At 43.4% G+C, this 21,448-nt stretch overlaps 1 protein-coding gene and 1 pseudogene across 2 annotated transcripts in view; one reads left to right on the forward strand and one right to left on the reverse strand.

Annotated features, from left to right (window-relative positions):
* DNAH9 (dynein axonemal heavy chain 9) overlaps window positions 1-21,448 on the reverse strand; it is a 368,257-nt gene that overhangs the window by 179,631 nt on the left and 167,178 nt on the right. For both annotated transcript variants that reach the window (XM_053672723.1, XM_053672722.1), the window contains exons 34-38: window positions 16,862-16,970; window positions 15,528-15,675; window positions 10,400-10,574; window positions 7,136-7,309; window positions 6,434-6,641 (exon numbers count right to left, since the gene is read on the reverse strand). In XM_053672723.1, the coding sequence (XP_053528698.1) occupies window positions 6,434-6,641; window positions 7,136-7,309; window positions 10,400-10,574; window positions 15,528-15,675; window positions 16,862-16,970 (814 nt within the window). The remainder of the gene's footprint in view (window positions 1-6,433; window positions 6,642-7,135; window positions 7,310-10,399; window positions 10,575-15,527; window positions 15,676-16,861; window positions 16,971-21,448) is intronic.
* Window positions 3,853-4,148, forward strand: LOC119047852 (protein S100-A10-like; annotated as a pseudogene).

Raw genomic sequence — 21,448 nt, forward strand, 5'->3', positions numbered from 1 at the left:
GCTGTTACAACGAATCACTTGAAGTTTGAGTGTCCAGTAACTGACTGAAGGGCCTATTTTACTTATTATCAAAGGGAAGCTGTCCATGTGCTCTAGATATCAGATAAGCTGAAGCAAGTTGGCATTCTACGGGTCCAGATGTATGACTTTCAGTTTTATCAATGTGGAAGGCCATTACAGCTTGATGAAATAAGACAGCTTGAAATAAGACTCATGGTGTGACTTTGAGAGGAGTCACTTAACACTTCTAAGCTTCATTTGCTCATCTTATAAAAGCAGAGCCTGTCATCATTCTGATGGACACCATCTACAACTTCCTTCTCATTAGTCACTTTCCAGTTGGGTGGCCATATGACACAGTTCTGAACAGTAAGCCACAGACATGAGTCTATGCTCTTGGAGAGATCTAATTTCCTGATATGGGCACTAACTCTCCCCTTCATTTTATTTCTTTCCATTTTAGAATGCAGATGTGAAGGCTGAAGTAGCAGCCATTCTGCTACCCTGAGGGAGAAGCTAAAAGAACAATAGATATTACAGCCCTGATATCACTAAACCACTGATTCAGCGTTAGCAACTGCCTGCCTCAATACTTCTTGTAGTGTGAAAAGAATTTGTTTATTTCACTCTCATCAGATTTCCTGCTGCTTGCAGTCAAAAGCATTATGGATACAGTGTGTCATTGAGTGGGGAGGATTACATGAATGATTGCACATGGTTGGGCATATTATAAACATTAAATACAGCATGTGCTGCCCACGTGGTGAGCAGTGGGAATGCCAGGAAACCCACCCCCATTTGTATTTAAAGGAGTTCTGAGTCTGTGCTTAGGAAAGTACTCACCGGAGGCCCGGGAGCTGGATGTAATGAGAGGAGAGACACAGGGATTGTCAAGCAGCTGCCTTCTCTATTGGAAAAATATCTGATTTTGAGAAAACTGAGTGAGCTGCAGAATATCCCTCAGGAGACCTTGATGAATTGATCTGCTCGTTGCCCATTTGAAAGTTGGAACGTTTCTTTCAAAAATAACAGTTTTTGTTTTAGCATAGTTTATGTTAAACTTTTTCAACAAAAAATGGGGTTTGCTTGTATTCCTTTTGTTTTCCCACTTGGCACTTAGAAAATTATTTTATGATATATACAGGTTCTTAAATTTGAAAAGAATTTTAATATTATTATAACAGCTTTCATTTACTAAGCACTTAGTGCATGCTAGGAATCATTCTGAGTGTTTTATATATTTTATCTTGCCATTTAGGACTGGAAAGAATGAACTATTGATACACTCAGCAACATGAGTAAGTCTGAAAATTGTGCTGAGTAAAAGAAGCCACACAGAAACAAGTACACATTGAATGATTCCATTATGTAAAATTCTAGAAAATGCAACCTCACATCTTGTGAGAGAAACGGGTGGTTGCCTAGGCACTGGGATGGGAGGGTGGGAGCTGCATGAGAAGGAGGGATTACCGAGGGACATAGGAACTTTCAAAGGTGATGGATATGTTCCTTATTCTAAGTGCAGTGATAGTTTTGTGAGCACATTTTTCAAAACTTACTGAATTGTATACTTTAATATGTGCCATGTACTACATGTCAGTTAAAACTCAAAAATGCTTTTTAGAGGAAACATGCTGGAAAACTATAATGCTTTTTAGTAGGAAAATGAATAATATGCTGGATTTATTTACACAATGGAATTCTATGCAGTAGTGAAAATCAGTGAAATAGATCTCCATGTATCTAAAACAGACAATGGTGTAAAAAGCAAATTGCCAAAGGAGATTCCATTATGTTATATATTTAACATTTAAATGTATACAACATGGTGGGTGTTTATGGGTACACATATGTACCAAAAGTGTAAGTTTGGAGTGATGCCCATTAACTTTAGTGGCCCAGTTAATGAGGGACATGAAGGAGGAAAGGATGGGGGTGGTGTGTTGGTTGTATCTACGATGGTAAGATGCAGAGAAAAATGACAAAATGCTACCATCTGTGAACTCTAGGTAGTGGGCACATGACCATCCATTATATTATTTTCTGTATATTTCTGCATGATTGAAATATTTCATAATTTTTTCAAAGTCCATCCCATATTCAACAACCAGTTTCCTTTGCCAGGGGCAATTCTTACAGTTTCTTGTGTGCATGTGTATGTGTGTGTGTGTGTGTGTGTGTGTGTGTGTGTACTTATACATGCCTAGATGTATGAGAAAACATTTATGTGTAAATTTTTATATATCTTTTTTTAAACAGAATTTGGAGCATGCTGTGTATACTGTTTTGCATCTTTCTTTTCTTAACAAAGCTTTGGAAATAGTTGCAGCTCAATTCATACAGAATTTCCTCATTCTTTGTAATAGCATTTAGCATTCCATCATGTAGACAATTAGGCTATTTTGCCACTAGCAACACATTTTGTACATCTGTACAGACTATACCACATCACACCCAGGCATTTCTCAGTTACACAGGGCTTCAGTACAACAGCCATGGGAACACTGGCCTGCAAAAAGTCATGGGCTGCTGAGGGTGATGTGGCAGTGTGCCTCTGGTCTAAAGCAGTAGCTACCTTTTAAATCCCTGTATTTCCTTTTGTAAGTTTCCTATTTCCTCTTGCATATCTACTGGGATTCTGGCTCCCGCATTTCTAGATGTTGGTAGCATATTAATACTTCCTTCATTTTAGGAGCCATTTTATTGCTTCTTTATAAATTGTTTTAGGCTAAGAAGTCAAATAATCAAAGTTGTTTGAATTGAGACTAAGGAAAAAGGGAGGAGGTCCCAGGAAAGGGAGATCAGCATTGTTCAGGGTCAGGGGTATAAGCTTTGTTGCATGGACTTTGTTGCCTACATGTGGCTGCTCTGGGGCTTGGGGTTTCTCTCAGGTCCTAGTCACTCCCAGAGAGGAGAGGTGACAGGGCAAGCACTTCATCCACCACCTCGTGTAAAAGGAGGGATGAGGACAGAGGCCACCAGAGAGTGAACAGGAGACGTGTTGCATTTTGGTGTATTTCAGCAGCAGTGAAGCCAGTGTTCAGCCTGGCTCTATTGGACAGCATGCTGTGACTTTTAAAATAATTCTCTGCTTTCCAACAGAAGGGAAGAAGTAGGTCTCCTAGGCAAGAGACCCAGAGTAGGGAGCAAGGGATCTGGACAGTACAAGAAGCTCAGCTCCTCTTTCCTGACTATAAATATTTACTCTCTATTTAAGGTGTTTTTTTTTACATTATAAAATTATAACAGGATTCTAGAATACTCCTCTGGAAGATTCCAGTAGTCCTACTAAGAATGATAGTAATAATATCAAATATTTATTGCAGTTTCTGAAGTATTTTCTACTAGGGATACAGTATAGTCTAGTGGTTAGAGCACAGACACAGAGATCTGACTGCCTGGGTATAAACCCTGGCTCACCACCTGCTGTGTGGCTCAGGGTAGCTTGTTTAACTTCTCTGTGCCTTGGTTTTCTCACATGTAACACAAGGATATGAATACCTCACAGGGCTGTATAAGATTAAATGATTTGTAAATGTGTAAAAGCCTAATCTTAAGATTATGCCTAACACATACATGGCAGATGTTTGATAAATTGGTTATCATCATCATTATCATCATCACCATCATCATCAGTGTAGTTATAAGTAATAGCAAGAATTGGTGCAAATGGACAGAGCTGGTCATCTGATCAGTCATTGGATTTAAGCCCTGCACTGAGTGTAGAGGTGTATCTTTCCAGGAACAAGGAAGAGAAATTATGTTAGGTGGACCAAACAGTATTAAGATGCAAACCAGACATCCTGGCCAGCCAGGCAATCCTGCCATGCCTGTGGTCCAGACCTCCCCAAAATGCTGTCTCAAATGGAACACGCAGTGAGCACCACAATTTTCATGTTTCACAAACTTGCTGAGGATGAAGCTACTTAGCAAGGGAAGACCTGAGAGTGTTCCTGGAAAAGAAGTTCCCTGGATTTTTGGAAAGTCAAAAAGACTCTGTGGCTGTGGACAAAATAATGAAGTTACCTGGACCAGTGCCGAGAAGGCAGAGTGGGCTTTCGGAGTTTCCGTTCACTAGCTGCTGGTCTCCCCATCACAGGTGTGACTATTTTGTAGTGCACGTGGGGCAGAAGGGAAGAAGTGGGTAGCACTGAGCAGTTACTCCCACCCCGGTGGTCACTTAAGGAATCTCTGCCCCAAAGCTTGGTCCATATGAGGATTTCATGAGCAGATTGAGACCCTTAGAAAATATGCAAATGAAATTCCACCCTCATTTGACAAGAGGAAAAACGTCAAAGTCAGATAAACTTTTAATTTTTATATTGCTTGTATTCTCTTGCTCTCAATAACAAATTCCCTCTTTTAATTCAAGGGAACAAAAAAGACGTGAACCAGCCAGGCATGGGAAGTCTGCTCATGACCACGGGTGGGCGCTAATGAGGTGGTGCCGGCCCAAGACAGGCTGTGGCCCAGCACAGCATGCTGGCAGCTGCTCTCTCCGGGTGAAGCGGAAGCTAGTGGTCCCTGGAGCTATTAAGACTGAGGGAATTTTGCAATGGTTAAACATAGCCATTATTTTAAAAAATTAGATGTTTTCAATTAAGTAAATTATATTAAAACAAAGATAATAAATATTCAAAATTCATCAGATCCAAATAATTTTGCTACACTTTGCCATTATCTGTACTCTTGAAGTTATTTTGGTTGATTTTATCTGTAACACAGAAGTACTGCAGGTGGCGTGTTACTGTGCATCACTTCTCCACTGGAAACTGGTCATCGTGGGAGCATTTACACTGAGTAAATAGGCAAGCATGCATACCAGGGCTTGATTTGTTTTGTTGATTTATAGATTTAGCAAAAAGGGAAGGAAAATGTTCATGCAACTTCAACTTAAAAATGTATTTGCTTGTAGCTGTTTACATTGCAAACAGCACAAAAAAATTGCAGAAGTATTCTTTCAGTAGCCAAATAGAAGATGCTCACATCTTGGATAAACTAGTGAAGTTTCAACATAAGCCTTCATCATTTCAATTTGCCTTACTTGTTAACACTAATGCAGGAACCACAGAGGATTCCTGGGTTAGGGCTGAAGGTGTAAAACCTTTACTACCCCGGCAGTGGATGAAGCCCATGGAGAGGTCTCTCTGTTATTGAGGGGGAGAGAGGAGACAACTTGAACTTCTACCAATAAGCTGCAGCCACTTAGCTGCTGTGACATGTAGAGAGCAGACACAGCACCAACCCTACCAGCATGCAGGGCTGGCTGTACCCTCACCCTGAAAGAGGTGGCAAACGGTGCAGAAAGAAGGCAGGAAGTGAGCTGGTATCTCACATGGGCTTGGGAAGAGCAGAACACTGGCAACACTGGGGTTGCCTCTGGGGTTGACACTGGACATGGGCCACGGAAGGACCAGATAAGTAAAAATGGTCCAGGCTGAGCAGGTGGGGGTCAAAGTGAAGCCTCTTTTGCAAGTCTGCCAGCCTAAGGCCTGATGATGCCATGTTCATTTTTTATGTTATAGCTATGGCTTATATTAAGATAATTTACCAATCTGCAAGCAGCATGCACACTGAATTCCTCACTTTCAGTGGATTTTACATTCTAGTGGTGGGGCTGGGATACAAGGAGTGGGGCAAGCCTGTTACTGTACAAGGCATAAGAGCAGGGTTTGTCCCTCACCCTGCTACTTCCTCCTCTTTTGGGGAGGCTGGCATGGGTGGTTCTTCAAAAGGAAGCTGTTTCCAGGGTTGGTGTATTGAACATTTCTATAAAACAGGAGACCCTACTGTGAGTGAGGGCCAGAGAGAAAGTGACTCCAGTGAGGGGAAATGCCTTACTAACCCTCTGAGCCTGAAGCCATGCCCTGGAGGGCCCTGGGTCCCTAGGAAGGCCAGTGTATAACCTTCCAGTGAAAAGCAGGTTCAGTGTGGGCAAAAGACTGAAGTGCCATGACAGCCTTGCTGCTTGGTGGTGACCTTGGCCTTCCCATCATGTATTTTTACCTGTGCCTCAGTTTTCCCATCTATAAAATGTGAGAGATAAATAAAATGATCTTGAGAGACATGTCAGGTGACAGAAACCCATGCAAATCTCTCAAAGGGTTTTCAGGTTTTTTGTTGTTGTTGTTTTCTGTCACCAATGTGCTGAACTGCTCTATGCTGAACTCCTGCCCTGGAGAAATTTAGTGGGTTAGGGAAGAGTGTGGAGAGAAAGGATTGGTGGAGGGAGGCTGCACTAAGGTATGCAGGAGAAGTGGGACAGAGGTGTTATGGGAGAGAAAGGAGGGAAGGGCTGAGAAGGGTATTGTGAGAAGAAATGCATCGCCCAGCCAAGCAGGTGCCTGCCACTTTGCTCCAGCTCTGTGTCAGGTGACAGGGCTACTCAGCCCCCCCCCCCCCCCCCCCCTGCCATGCCCTCTGACCCCCTTACCCTGCAGCATTGCTGATGTGGTGTAGTAGTTGAGTGGTATGTTCTTCACCAGGTAGTCCTCTGCATCGAGGCTGGCTAGCTTGGCTCCCACCAGCACTGACTTGCCTGTGCCTGCAGTCCCCACCAACATGAGTGGTCGCCGCTGCTCCATGAGCCGCTCCATGAAGTAGCACACTCGGATGGTCTCACTCGTGTGCACCAGACAAGCCTGGAACAGGAACACAGTGAGCATTCCAGGAGCTTGTGGGAGAAACAGGTGCAGCGCAGAATATTCTGGAGCATTTCAGAAGAGGGAATTCTGCTGCCATGGTGGATGTTGCTTTTATGGGCAGGAGGGTCTTCCTTAACATTTACAGTAAGACCACTCTACCAGCACATTCTCTGAGTAGAGAGCACCTCCTCCCTCCTCTACCAGCTCTGGCTGCCTCTCTGGGGCCTCTCTATTATATTCAGAACCTTCTGCCCCTGCCATCTCCCCCACTCCCCCTCCAGGTTGCCAACGGGTCCAGTAATTAAGTATCTGACCTTTGCAGGGGAACTCGTGACTTCATGCACCTACAGTTTCCTCTGGAAATGCTAGTAGCTGGAGCTGACCAGTTCCCAACAAGGTAAAAACTCTTGGATAATGAGAAGGGGCTGTTTCTGGAGTCACTGCAGACCCTTGGGGTGACTATACTTCCTTGATCACTCAGCCACACTCACCTGCAGAGGCATCTCAGGGTCAAATTCAAACTGGGGGATGAGTTTGGACCATGGCTCAAATTTCTTGGTCTCTGGGTCTATGTAATAGTCGAAGATGGTTCCCTGGGAAGGAAACTTGATTGTCTTGAACTCAGTCAGCCACCATTTGCTAAACTCTGCCTGGTGGTCCATAAGCTGCCAAAACAAAGCAGGGGGATGTCAAGGTTCTCAGAGGCTGAGAAGCCTGGACAGGCTGTCCTGGTGTCAGGCAGAAGGTTGGGGCAGGAGACACAGTGCTCCTGCTTGTGCGGGTTTGCCTGAGGGACCAGCTCTTCAAGGACAGATGCTGTCTGCGGCAGACCAGCTAGCAGGGTCTCCCTTAAACATGTGTAAATGCCCCTCTAACCATGGCACTGGCTCATTGCAGGGCTGTCACGGGTGGAGAGGGTAGGGAGGGAAGTACAAGAACACAGAGGAGCGAATACAGGACCACAGATGGGCCAAGAGTGTTCGCAGAGACAGACTGATTCCCGAAACTGACCATGCCTAGGGTGGCCACCTGTGACTGAATGAATGAGGTGGTGTGGCTGGGACACCTGGGAGCACGGTGGGCAGGGGAGGGTTGAGTGAGAAGACTCAGAGGGGAGTCAGGTACATAATCACAGGGAAGTTCCTGCTTTCTGTGCTTTCATTTCCTCATCTGTGAAATGAGGATCCTAGCGAAGAAAATTCCTAAGGTACCTTCTGAAATTTTAAAATCAGGGAGCAGCAGAGAGAAAGCTATAAGTGGCCTTTGGGGTAGGCCCCTTTCTCCTATAATTGGACACTGTGAAGACAAGGCTTCCTCTGTTGAATCATCCCACAGCCTTTGTTCCATTTAACAAGTGGGCATCTCCTCAGCAGTGGCCTCAGTGAAGAGGCCCCTTCTAAAATCCCCATGTCTTTCCAGTTTTGAAAATTGTCTGGTCCCCTTCCTGCCCTTTGGACTTGAGGACACTGAGGCTATACTGTCATCATGGAGCAGAGTTTTGAACAGAACATCACCTCACTTAATCTTCAAAATGCTCTAGCTTATCCTGGCTGGTGAAAATCATTCCTATTTTATACCTGAAAAGACAAAAGCTCAAAAGGTTATACAAAAGCGCTAGAGGCATATGGCAGAAGCAGGAGTTCAATACAGGACTTTAGTTTCCCAATCCAGTGCTCTTGGAGACATTGTTGCTTCTGAGAGATCATTTCCTGCAATTTCTGTGAAGTATTTAACCAGCACTCCCTCCTGTCCCCTACGCCATTATTGGGCTTTCTACTCTGTATGGGCTGTATTTTGTGTTTCTGCTTTGCTTTTTAAATGTAGTCCCCATTGGTGTTTGTGATGTCAGTATCTTGGCCAACTTCTTACTTTTCCATTTGGAGCACGTTTTTGGATGCAGGGGTAGGGGTTTGGGTGTTCCCTGCTGCTAAAAGCTTTTTCCCTTGTCCTTTCTCCATGTGCCAGCAGGGCTGCCTGTGGCTCCCAGCGGCCCGGAGCCTGAGTGCTTGGATGGAGGCTTTCTCTTGGGCTTTTAAAGAGCTGAGTAGATTTAAATTTTTCTATAGAGAGAAAGAAAAAATTGACCGGTATCTTTCTCTTGATGTCCCACTGCTTCTCTGCACCAGCATGGGAGAGAAGCCCAGCAGTGGCTGCTGCCTGACAGTTCAGCAGCCACAGGACGGGCACAGTATTTGACGGAAAGCAGCAACCTGTACATTCTGGGTCTCTGTGCATTCCAGAGAGGTCTCATCCATCCTGCTGGGCTCACTGCATCCTTGCCACAAAGGGGAAATGTCAAGATGTCAAAGATACAAGGGCTGTGGATCAGACAGGATAAAATTCTCCCCATCAAACTCCCAGTCTAGGCATTCCCCCCCCCTCCCCCCCCCCGGACATCTCCCCTTTCCTATCCGCACTGAGCTGTGGAGAGGAAGAGGGAGAAAGGCACAGTGTCCACAGCTTGTGAGAATTGCTTTCTGAATTTTGAGCACTAAGGATCATGTTAGGAGGTGCTGAGAGGTAGGGTGGACGTTACAACCAGAGCCTGTGAAAACAGAAAGTAAATTAATTCTTTATTCTTATAGGTCACCTCCATTTGGCATTCTTAGAACATGGCTCTGGCCCGGGAGGTTGAGATGTTTTACCTCTCTCCTCAGAAGAGCCCACAATCAATTCAGATCAGAAAGAGTAAATCACAGCTCTGTAGCATCCGTAGCTTGGTTTAATGCCCTGTTGTGAGAGACGCACTAGATACTTAAAATGAAATTGAATAGTTATATTCAGTTTCTAAATATTCAAAATCTGAGTATTTAGGAGAATATTAATAATAAGCACACCTGTGGGCCAACTCCATTCTAAGTGTTTTGCCCGTATTTATGTTGGCAATTAATACTTAATTCTTACAACCATCCTCACTATTGCCACACTCATCTCCTTTGTACACATGGGCAGAATAAGATAGGGAGAGCTGAGCTACTTTCCAGTGTCCTCTGGATAAGAAGTAGCAGAGCTGCAGTTCAAATTTAGAGTCTGTGTTCTTAACCTCCACTGACATTCCTGACAGCTACAGTCAGTTGTAAAAAAGTGATCTGCATAATTTTAACATGTTGTTTCTAGATCAACTACCTTTTATTTGGAATAAACTGAGTAAAGAGCAAGGCTGGAAATGCAGGAAGTTTTAGGGACTAGGATGCCGAGATACTCCAAGCCAACATTCCTTCCAATAAAGAGCATGAAGCTACAGAGGCCAATACTGTGTGTTAGATGCTGCCCTGGTTCAGTCCAGCCTTCTAGGAACAGCTCTGCCTTTCAGGGTATGGGGGCAAAGTGGCTAAACTGGCCTGGTAAAGAAGACTGGTACATGCTTGTTCTAGGTGATATTTAGAAGGCTAAAGAGATTCTTCCTACTGGAACTTCTACAGCACAATATCATTTTGCCTATAAAGCACACTGTGAAAAGGACTGTACATATACCTGCAGTTATTGAAACTCAAACACTGCTGCTCTCCATGCAATTGGGAACACAGCCACTAACTCAAAAAGCAACTGCTCCAAATACATTCCAATCTCATGTCTCACATCACAGGGCCCTTCTGTGGGAACTGATGTTTTTAACAGAGCAATGGGTAGATATCTATAGTTTGAGGCTTTCATGTTAATTCTGCCATTTAGCTGTCCTCTCACCTCTTTGCTGAAAGAACACTTTTTGCCACTATGGACTTGAATGTTGTGTTAACCTCAACATATCCTCTTACCTGATCTTGGATCATCGCTCCGCCAAAAGTCCAGATGGCAGCAAACACAAAATAAAGCTCATAGGTTTCCTTGGGGCAGTCTGCGGGGATGTTCTTCTTGGTCAGGAGACACTCGAGAAGGTGGCACAGTGTCTGAACCATGCTCTGCTCTGGGACTGGAATTATCCTCTTAAATCTGCTGAGAGACACCAGACATGTAATGAAACACTGGGGTTTCCATCCTAGAGGCACTGCTGGATAGCTGGGGGCCCCATCTGGGTTTGATGCTCTCAGGATCTGTCAATTTCTTTGGGAATCCAGAGGACAATGGTGCTACTTAAACATTTATTGTCATCAGCTGTTATGGGTCAGTGCCCTTTGGAAAGATATAAGGGCCTAGAGTGCTCCTGGGAAGCTTCTATTCCTGCAATACCATCCCCTCCCCTCCTCCTTTCTCTGAACATTGATGATCTCTTCTTACTCCTTGGGAATGTAGGCAGCTGCAACCAAAGGATTAAATATCTCAGTAACTTCCCCCCTTTTACAGTCTCTCCAATTGTCAAAGCAGGAAAGTCGAGGTGGGTATAACTGTGAGGTTGCACATCTTCAGCTCAGAGGAGTTCTGTCAGTTACATACATTGGAAACATTTTCTCTGGGGCCCAAGTCTTAGCTGCCAGGCAGAGTGGGCCAGGGTCCATGGCTATTTTATACAATCATGATTGACTGGTTAGAGTGCCTCTTCCAAAAATGTACCTCTGTGACTTTCGTCCTGGCCTGGCTTTGTACTTTTAATCTTGGCTTCAGAGCTCTTGAATGAAAAGCAGCTCTCAAGAGTTGTGCAAAGGTGCATCTATGCCCAAGGGAGTGGAAGCACATGTGTGCACAAACACACATCCACACACCGATGTTAATCCCACCTCATGTTCACACAGAGTGCACCAAGTACTCACACCCTCAACTCCTCCGTGTGCCCCCCCACCTGGCCACGCCTAGGGCCAGCCAGACACAGGGGTCACTATGACAAGATGAGCAGTGCCATCAACTGACATCTTAGAAGTCATTTCCCGGGTCCCAGAGTTTCACAGCCTTCCATTCTCTAGTGTTTTATGTTTATGATGTTTTTTCATCTGGTGCAACCTTTACAACAATGCTACAAAGTGGTCTAATAGTCTAGGCCAGCAACTTTTAACCAGTGTGCCACAAGAATTTTTAAAACATGCAGTACCTGGTTATTTAATCAGGGGGCACTGACCTCTTTTTTTGTTAGATTGCCAAGTTAAAAAATGACAACAGCCACACAACAATAGCTGTCTGGTGTGAATAAATAAAAATTATACCTATATTTTGGTCAGACCAGCAAAAATATATATATTTTTGGTGTGCTGCAGAATTTTAGTAGTTTATGTGTGCTGTGAGATGAAAAGGGTTGAAATGACCAGTCTAGGCACTACTTTCAGGAGTAATGAGAGAACTGAGCACTTGATAGGCTTTCCTTCATTTCTTTGACACATATTTTTAACAGAATGCCAAAGTGGAGCCATCTCAGGCTCTGTTTTGGATGAGGCACCAAGGCAATACCGGGCCAACTACTTTCATGTTTCAAACTGAGATTCCAGACAACCCATTTGCAGCCCCGCCTCTCATCTCCTCAAGGGTAGCGAGGATCAGAGTAGGAGACACCAGAGGGCTAGAAATTAGCATGTAGGATTTTGGAGAGAGCTCTTGGCATGGAATGAGTGATCCCTCTCCCACAGGGAGGCAGGGCTTGCCCAAAGTGGGAGCTGGAGATTGAGGCTTTGACAGGACTACTCTGAGGTGACCCAAGCCTGGAAAACTCAGAGGAGGCTTGCTCATCACCGCTGGGTGTAGAGAGGTTGCTTGCTGGGGCAGCGTGTGTACCAGTTTGTCAAGACAAAGGAGAGGTGAGTACTGCCTGCAATCTGAGTGTGGGCTATAGCATGTGGGGTTGTGTTAGATGCTGGCTAGGGGGACCACCCGGGGTGGGGAGATGATGTGAGGAGATGATGAAGAGGCATGGCTTTAAGGAAAGGGAGCTCCCCAATAATGAGAAAGGGCCAAGGAACTTACAAAAGCTTCTAAAGAGAAGGAGTCAGGTGTTCAAATCTGCCACAGCTAGGGGAACTAAGGCCCTGACAGTAGCTTCACTCAATGAGACCTTTCCTGACCCTTACTCTCTTCTCTGTTCCCTCTTCCATCCTGAGGGGTCAGAAGTTACTGCTGGGGATGGGAAATCATTATAGTAAGAAGAGGAGTCCAGGACAGTCCCCTTTCCCATTGCAGGTGGAACACTGGAAGCAGCCTGAGCTGCAGGGACCTGGGAGAAGCTTTTGTTTTAAGTAGAATTTTAAAAAATTAGCATGTATGTATGTGTGTGTGTGTATGTGTGTATGACAGAGAGAGAGAGAGAGAGAGAGAGAGAGAGAGACATTGTGTGACTTGAAGGGATCAGATGCCTTTGTTACTGAAAAGTGACCAGAAGTCACCCAGATCTCTTCCAGGGCCAGGAGGAGCACCAGCCACATAAAAGAATTTTGAAGAAACAGTGGGAAATAAAGTTGTTTTTATGGATCCTAGGAAAGAGGATACCTACCACGGAAGGCTCCTGGTGGTTAACTGGCCTCAAACTTTAAAAACAGAGCCTAGAAGCCATTTCTATACAGGGGCCTCTCATGCAAACAGTCCCTCAAGGAGAAACCTTCACTGAACTACCTGCCTGCATTGTGTCCTGCCTGCTGAACCAGCCCTTATTAGGGTTTCCTGGAACCTTATTTCAACCAATAGGCTGAGGCTTTCCTTGTCCAATCAGAACTGCACAGCTAGATTTCTATCAGCTTTTTCACCATCCAGTTACAGTGGCCCCAATTTGGCCAATCAGGACAGCACCTTTTGGATCAACAAAACTGCAAGGATTTGGAGTCCTCATTTGCTTGAGGACAAACCAATCAGGGACCCAGGGATCTGACTTCTATCTATATGTCAACTCCCCTCTGGCTCTGAGAGCTCACTTTCCTCCAGTTGAGATGAAATGCCAAGGATGTTTCACCAGAGTAGAGTAAACCAGCACAAGCCAGAGCAGACCAGTGCAGACCAGGGCAAGGCAAAGCAGACTGGCAAGGAGAGGAGCAGGGCTGTCCAGCCAGAGAGGGGCCTCATAGCCATGCTGTTTCCACAGTTGTGCTGTTTCACAGATCAGCTGTTTGCATTGAATAAAGTTTCCTTCACTGTACCTCAAATTGGGGATTCCTCTTGGCATTGAATTGGTGCCAACCTTGTCAACACTTTCTAATGACCCATTGTGAGGATGGTTCATTCAGTAGAAAAATTACAATGTGTTGACATTGTTTCTAGTCCCAGGGCCACCTAATACTAGTCTTACAATACTGTGATGAGTCAAATAGAAGACTTGGAATTAAGTGCTGGTTACTAACTAGTTGTGACACTGGGAGACCATCATGGCACCTCAGCTCTCATATCTATAGGATAGTTAGTCCCCTTAGAAATGTGAGAATTAAATGAAATAACACACAGAGCAGGTACTGTAAGTGACAGCTATGCATGTTTCTTGATAACCATAGGGTTCAGAGATTAGGCAAGAGTTCTTTCTGTGTAGATATAATATAGAGCCTTCAAAGCCTGTTTCAGAGACATGTGCATGCTCAGGAGCACACATGTGTATACTCACACACTCACACACAGATATACAAAAGTTTGGCTTTTCTTCTGCTGAATGCCCAGAATGGGAGACAGCATAACCTTTAGTTGGAGGATACATTGGACAAGGGGCTCAGCAGAAGGTAAGAAATAGGGGTGTAATACTTCCTCTACTGTGCTATTTTAACTCTTTGTGGCCCCCACCCATTTGTGACACTCACCACTATTGTCCTTCCAGACACTGCCTGATGCTAAGGCTGCTTTATCTAATTAAGATCCCAAGGCCATAAAGCCCACAGGCCACAAGGAGGGTAAAGGCTTTTCAAAGATTTATGAAAATGTTAAAGTTTGGAAAAATAATTATTGATGCCAAAATATAAAAGTTATAAAACCAAAATTAAGAAACGTTTAAACACCTAAAAATATACCACTATGTAAACTACTCAATTTCAACACAGTCTTTAGTTACATAAAATTGATGGTCATTGTGGTGGACTTTGATAGGGTGAGGTACAGGGCACGTGAAATGAGAGTGCCTGAGGCCCTGACACCAGAACGTTCTTCCTCCACACTGATGAACAACTCTCCATCCTATGTTTGCTAGACCAATGAATAAGGAGCCAAGGTTCACTTTGAGCGATGGACTTAATTTCTGGGAAAAATAACCCTGACCCTAAGTTGTTCAGTGATGAGGAGCTATGGATCTCTGAGTCATATTGCCTTACAGTGCCAGCCCCTGATGGTTTAGGTTGGCTGAACTACAGGGTTGGGTGCCTGACTCATAGGATGATGCATCAACTGCCAAGAAAAGAGAATGTGTGACAAATACAGGTTTCAAACATTGGGACCTGTCTCTGTGGACACCTAATATTCTTGCTATCATAAATATCCTTCTGATTAAAAGTAATTAATCTCTTGTTTAGGTGATAAGTAGGCAGGGCTTGTCTCTTATTTTTGTAAACCCATAAGGGGAAGAGTGAACTCAGTGTCCAGAGGAGCAGGACTGGCCAAATGATGAACTATACCTGATTCTGCATTATTGGGGCCATGAACATACAGCCAGAAGTAGGAAGTGAGACTCACAAGTCACTGACAGGTGTCATCTTCACCTCTACATTTGTCGATCTGGCCTGAAGGGGGGCCAACTGTGTACCCTGAAAATGGAAGGATCTCAGAATTGTTATCTAATATTGCAGCTTATAGCCTCCTTCAAATATACCCACGTGGTGCTCACAAATGGCACTTTATATCTTTTTCCTCCTCACTCATCTCTCTTCCTGCCAGAATGAATGATGGGCATCCATGATCAATCTAATGTGTGTTTCCCTTTGCCATCTATGATGCTGGGAGGGGGATGCTCTAGGGACATCTGACTTCAGGGACAGGACAGAAAGAACATCGGTGGGACATAAGGTGGGAGCCAACAGCCATTTTATTGCTGCTTTAACTTGCCACCCTCCACATCCCTTGGCCCACCTGGTTCGCAGTGTGTCTAAGCAGGTTGGAAGGTACTTGTCAAACAGAATGGCAAGGTTGGCTCTCTCTGTCTGAATTTCTCTCCTGTCAATCCAGCTGCTGACAGGAGGGCCCCATCCCAGGTCTGCAGGATTGATGTACAGGATCCCTGGGAGCACAAGGAATATTGTTCAATGAATTTTCCACAAGTGTCAGTATATTCTCCATCCCAGAGACTTATTTTATCTGTTTAGAAAAATACAAATGATTGGACTTAAAAATAACAGAGACCTGGCCAAGGTCTGTGAAGTCAAATCGGTTTTCTCTTGGGATCAACCCTGATGGGCTGGCATCAAGTAAGGGAAAGAAGTGTTGGGAAGGACCCTAAGGCCAAGTCTAAGAAAAGGAGACAAGAGGGCTGGGACTGATGGAAATAGGTGTCATGGAGTAGACATGTATAGTGGATTGAATTATGGTCCAAGAGGGTGTGTCCACACTCTAATCCCTAGAACTTGTGAATGTGACTATTTGGAAAAAAGGCCTTTGCAGATGTTACTAAATTAAGGATCTTGAGATGAGATCACCCCAGATTATCTGAGCGGGCCACTTACAAGGATGGAGGAGGAAGAACACACAGAGGAGAAGGCCTTGTGCAGATGGAGGTGGGGGTTGGAGTCATGGGGCTGTAACCCAAGGAACCCCCTAGGCTGGGGGATGCAAGGAGGGTTCTTCCCTAGAAGGCTGTCACTTTGATTTAAAGTGTCTGACTTTCTAAGCTGTGAGAGAATAAATTTCTGTTGTTTCAAAAGCCACTGGGTTTATGATAATTTGTTAAGGCAGCACTAAGGGACAAATGCAGAGTATGAGAGAAAATTTTCTGGGCCTGTGTTTTCCCACATCAGCACAGGCCCTTGAAAGAGAATCTAATGTTATGCTAGATAAAACAAGCTCTCTTTATTCTCTGATCTCTGCTGAAATTTTGGTTAAGGTAGAAGTTGCTTGTTCACTAGGATGTAGTGAGAATGACAGTGCTTGGGGATCTCCATCGACATGGAAGCTAAAAGTTGTCTAATTTGAGGTGTTTACATCAGAGGACAGTATCCAGCTCGGGTCATTTTCCTTCCTAGTCCCATGACATTTCTGAATGAAGAAAGTCACATAGGTCTGGCCTTGGGACACTTGACACCCTTGTGGATGTGCACTAAGACTGCAAATTAGGCCAGACTTTTGGATGATGGATGTCTGGCTCCTGCTTGGAGCCTCCTGCAGGGACAGCAATGTCATATGTAACACAGAGGTACCTATTTTCAGTTTTTTTAAAATTTTGTTTTTGTTTTTTTACTCTTAGGCCATACCTGCTCTAGAGACAGTGGCTGGTGTGGCTGTGCGTAGATGGCTGATCTCAAAGAGGAGCCTCATTGTGGAATTCAGAGGGATCCTTTCATTGCTTGCCAGGGTCAACACCTGGAGACAACAGGAAGGGCCATGTCAGGTGGGGAAGGAGGATGCATAGCCGCATGCTAGAGATTTGGCTGACTTCTCCTGGTGGGGACTATGTATGATTATTTTCCTCTTTGTGATTACAGTTGACTGTTGAACAACATAGTGGTTAAGGGTGCTGAAAATCTGCATATAACTTAAGCCAGCATTCCATAGATGCAGATTCCTAACCACCAGTAAACCTTTGAACAATGAGGGTTTGAATTGAGCTGGTCAATTGAAAAATCTACATATAGATAGACCACTACAGTTTGAACCTGAAGTTTAAGAATCAAGTGTAGGGGCAGCAACCCCAGGGTTGCAAGGAAGATTGTGCACAGGTGGTTGCAGGAAGCTGTGGGAAAGGCCCTGCGTACCCCCATAGCACTGGGAAGGGATAGAGACAGCCAGGCCAAGGGTGCATGCGCGTGCCCACACCCCTGCCCACAGAGGTAATTGTGAGGAAAGAGCCTCTGAGAAAGACCTGGATCCCACACCAGAGATGATGAGGAGAGGTACAAGTCAAGCTCTAGAGAGAGTGTATGAAAGACTGGCTGAGTATACTTCAGGAAGGGAGAAAAGCCATAACAATCACCCCTCAGCCTGCTGCAGCCAGAAAGACCAGAAAAACCAGTTTGGCCAGTTTGAAACAAACAAAAGTAGAAGTGTCGAACACCAGCATACCCACTGGAAGAGGAAACCCAACAACAAAGGAACTACCAACAGATAACAACAGAAGAAGGTGAAGTAGGGAGTGGAAACCACACAAACCTCAATCCAGAACCTATATGAAAATACAACTAAACAGTGGAGAAACTACCCAGTATAAACAACTGAACAAGAGCAAAAGAGAATAATCAAAATCTTGTACACATGAAAGAAGCAGCTTCAACACAACCTGCCCTCACCAGCACAACAAAATACAAGAGGTAGTGGACAGAGTGACCCTCAGCTAACCAACTAGTGGGAAGAACCCACCAAAGAAAGACCCAACAACAATCAAAACCCAAAGACAAAGACAGAGCCAACTTAAACAAAAGCTCAAGACCAGTGAGCTCAAGAGATCAAGGAGACTACACCACTGAATCTCACAGGTATTCTACCACAGTAGTTCACACCATAAACTCAGGGAACCAGAACAGATAAATTTAAGAAGCTGAAGATAACAAGAAGAATCTCACAAACAATGGGAAGACAAAGAAACAATCCCCAAATGAAAGGAAAGGGGGAAGCCTCAGAAAGAATGTTAGATGAAATAGAGGCAAGTCAGCTATCAGATATTGAATTCAAAGCACTGGTTATCAGAAAGGTCAATGAGCTTAAAATGAGCTACCAGAAATGACAGGGAAATTACAATGAACTCCCTGCAAACTATATCAACATGAAAAAAGAAATAGAAACTATCCACAAGGGCCAAGAGGAAATGAAGAACACAATTTCTGAACTAAAAAACATAGTGGAAGGAATCAAAAGCAGGATAGATGAAGCACAAGATTGAATCAGTGAGTTGGAGGACAAAGTAGAAAAAAAACACCCAGAAAAAGCAAAAAAAGGAAAAGAGGCTCAGAAAGAATGAAGAGGGATTAAGAGAAATACAAGACAATATGAAATGTAATAATATCCATATGATAGGGATACCAAAAAGAGAAAAAGAGCAAGGGATAGAAAACCTATTTAAAAAGGTAATGATGGAAAACTTCCTTAATTTGATGAGAGAAAAAGTCACACAAATCCAGGAATCACAGAGAGTCTGAATCAAGAGGAACCCAAAGAGGCCCACTTCAAGACACATCATAATTAAAATGGCGAAATTCCGAGACAAAGAGAGAATCTTAAAGGCAGCAAGGGAAAAAAAGGAAGTAACATACAAGGGAGCCCCAATAAGGTAAGCTGCTGAATTCTCAATGGAAACGCTCCAAGCAAGAAGAGAATGGCAAGAAATATTCCAAGAAATGAGCACCAGAGTCCTGCAACCAAGGCTACTTTACCCAACAAGGCTCTCAATCACAATAGAAGGCCAAACAAGGAGCTTCCAAGACAAAAGAAGTAAAAAAGAATATACCTCCACCAAACCAGCTCTGCGAGAGATGCTAAAGGGACTGCTCTAAGGAAAGGAAGAAAAAGAGAGAGAGACAGAGACTAACACAGGCACAAAAATGACAATGAATAAGTATCTATCAATAATAACCTTAAATGTAAATGGATTAAATGCTCCAATCAAAACTTATAGAATAGCTGAATAGATAAGAGAGCATGACCCACACATATGCTGCCTACAAGAGACCCACCTCAGGACAAAAGACCTACACAGACTGAAAGTGAAGGGCTGGAAATAAATTTTTCAAGCAAACAGGGAAAAAAAAAAAGCCGGAGTAGCAATACTTATCAGACAAAATAGACTTAAAAAAAAAAAAAGGGCCACAAAAGGAGACCCAGAAGGTCACTTCATCATACTCGAGGGAAGAATCCTCCAAGAAGACATAAACATTGTAAATATATATGCTATACACCCAACATAAGAGCACCCAAACATACAAAGAAAGTCTTAGTAAACTTCAAGGAAGGTATTGACAGCAACACAATTATAGTAGGGGATTTTAACATCCCACTGTCAAAAATGGCATACAAAATATCAACAAAGATATTGTGGCATTGAACAATGCCCTAGATAAAATGGGCTTAACTGATATCTATAGAGCCCTTCATCCCAAAGAAGCTAAATACACATTCTTTTCTAGTGCACATGGAACATTTTCAAAGATAGATCATATGATACAACACAAAATGAGCCTCAACAAATTCAAGAAAACTGAACTCATACCAAGCATTTTCTCTGACCAGAAGGGACTGAAACTAGAAACCAGCCCCAAGGGAAAAAAAACTCAAACACTCAAAATCATGGAGATCGAATAGCATGCTATTAAACAATGAATGGGTCAAGAATGAAATTAGGGGAGAAATCAAAAAGTTTCTAGAAACAAACGAAAATGAACTCACAACAACCCAAAACTTATGCGACACAGCAAAGGCAGTCCTGAGAGGGAAGTTCATAGCAATACAGGCCTATTTAAAAAAGATAGAAACATTTCAAAAAACCAGTCTAACCCTACACCTATAAGAACTTGAGCAACAACAACAAAGACAGCCAAGAGTAAGTAGAAGGAAAAAAATAGATCAGAGCAAAATTAAATGACATAGAGAATAAAAGCACAATTCTAAGTATCAATGAATCAAGGAGCTGGTTTTTTTTTGAAAAGATAAACAAAATCAACAAGCCTTTAAGCAGGTTCATCAAGAAAAGAAGAGAGAGGACCAAAATAAACACAATCAGAAATGAGAGAGGAGAGATTACAACTGACACCACAGAAATACGAAGTATTGTAAGAAACTACTATGAAGAACTGTATGCCAAGAAATTTGAGAACCTAGGGGAAATGGACAAATTTCTAGAAAAATATAACCTTCCAAAACTCAATGAAAAAGAAGCAGAAAGCCTGAATAGACCAATAACAGCTGATGAAATTGAAGCAGTAATCAAAAAACTCCCAACACACAAAAGCCCTGGACCAGATGGTTTCACAGGAGAATTCTACAAAGCATTTAAGGAAGAGCTAACCCCTATTCTTCACAGACTATTCCAAAAATCCAAAATGATGGAAGACCCCCAAACTCTTTTTTTTTAAAGATTTTATTTATTTATCTTTAGAGAGGAAGGGAAGGAGAGAGGGAGAGAAACATCAATGTATGGTTGCCTTTTGTGCTTCCCCTGCTGGGAACTGGCCTGCAGGGAACCGGCCTGCAACCCTGGTATGTGCCCTGACTGGGAATCGAACCGCGATTGTCTCGTTCGCAGGCCCGCGCTCAATCCACTGAGCTACACCAGCCAGGGCCCCCAAACTCTTTTTATGAAGCCAGCATCATCCTAATGCCAAAACCAGATAAAGACACAACAAAGAAAAAAAACTTCAGGCCAATATCGCTGATGAACATAGATGCTAAAATCCTCAACAAAATATTGGCAAATCACACCCAACAACACATTAAAAAGATCATACACCATGACCAAGTAGGATTGATTCCAGGGATGCAAGGATGGTTCAATATTTGCAAATCAGTGAATGTAATACATCACATAAACAAAAGCAAAGAAAAAAATCATAGGATCATATCAATAGCTATGGAAAAAGCACTTGATAAGGTACAGCACTCATTTATGATAAAAAACACTCAGCAAAGTGGGAATAGAGAGAATATTCCTCAACATGATAAAGGCCATATATGAGACCTACAGCCAATGTCATACTCAATTGGCAAAAACTAAAATCTTTTCCAATAAGATCAGGAACAAGACAACATTGTCCACTTTCACCACTTCTATTCAATATAGTACTGGAAGTTTTAGCCACAATGATCAGAGAAGAATAGAAAATAAAAGAAATCCAAATCAGAAAAGAGGAAACAAA

The sequence above is a fragment of the Artibeus jamaicensis genome, unplaced genomic scaffold (genome assembly GCF_021234435.1).
Source record: "Artibeus jamaicensis isolate MK-2021 breed Jamaican fruit bat unplaced genomic scaffold, CSHL_Jam_final contig_781, whole genome shotgun sequence".
In the NCBI taxonomy this organism is placed as follows: domain Eukaryota; kingdom Metazoa; phylum Chordata; class Mammalia; order Chiroptera; family Phyllostomidae; genus Artibeus; species Artibeus jamaicensis.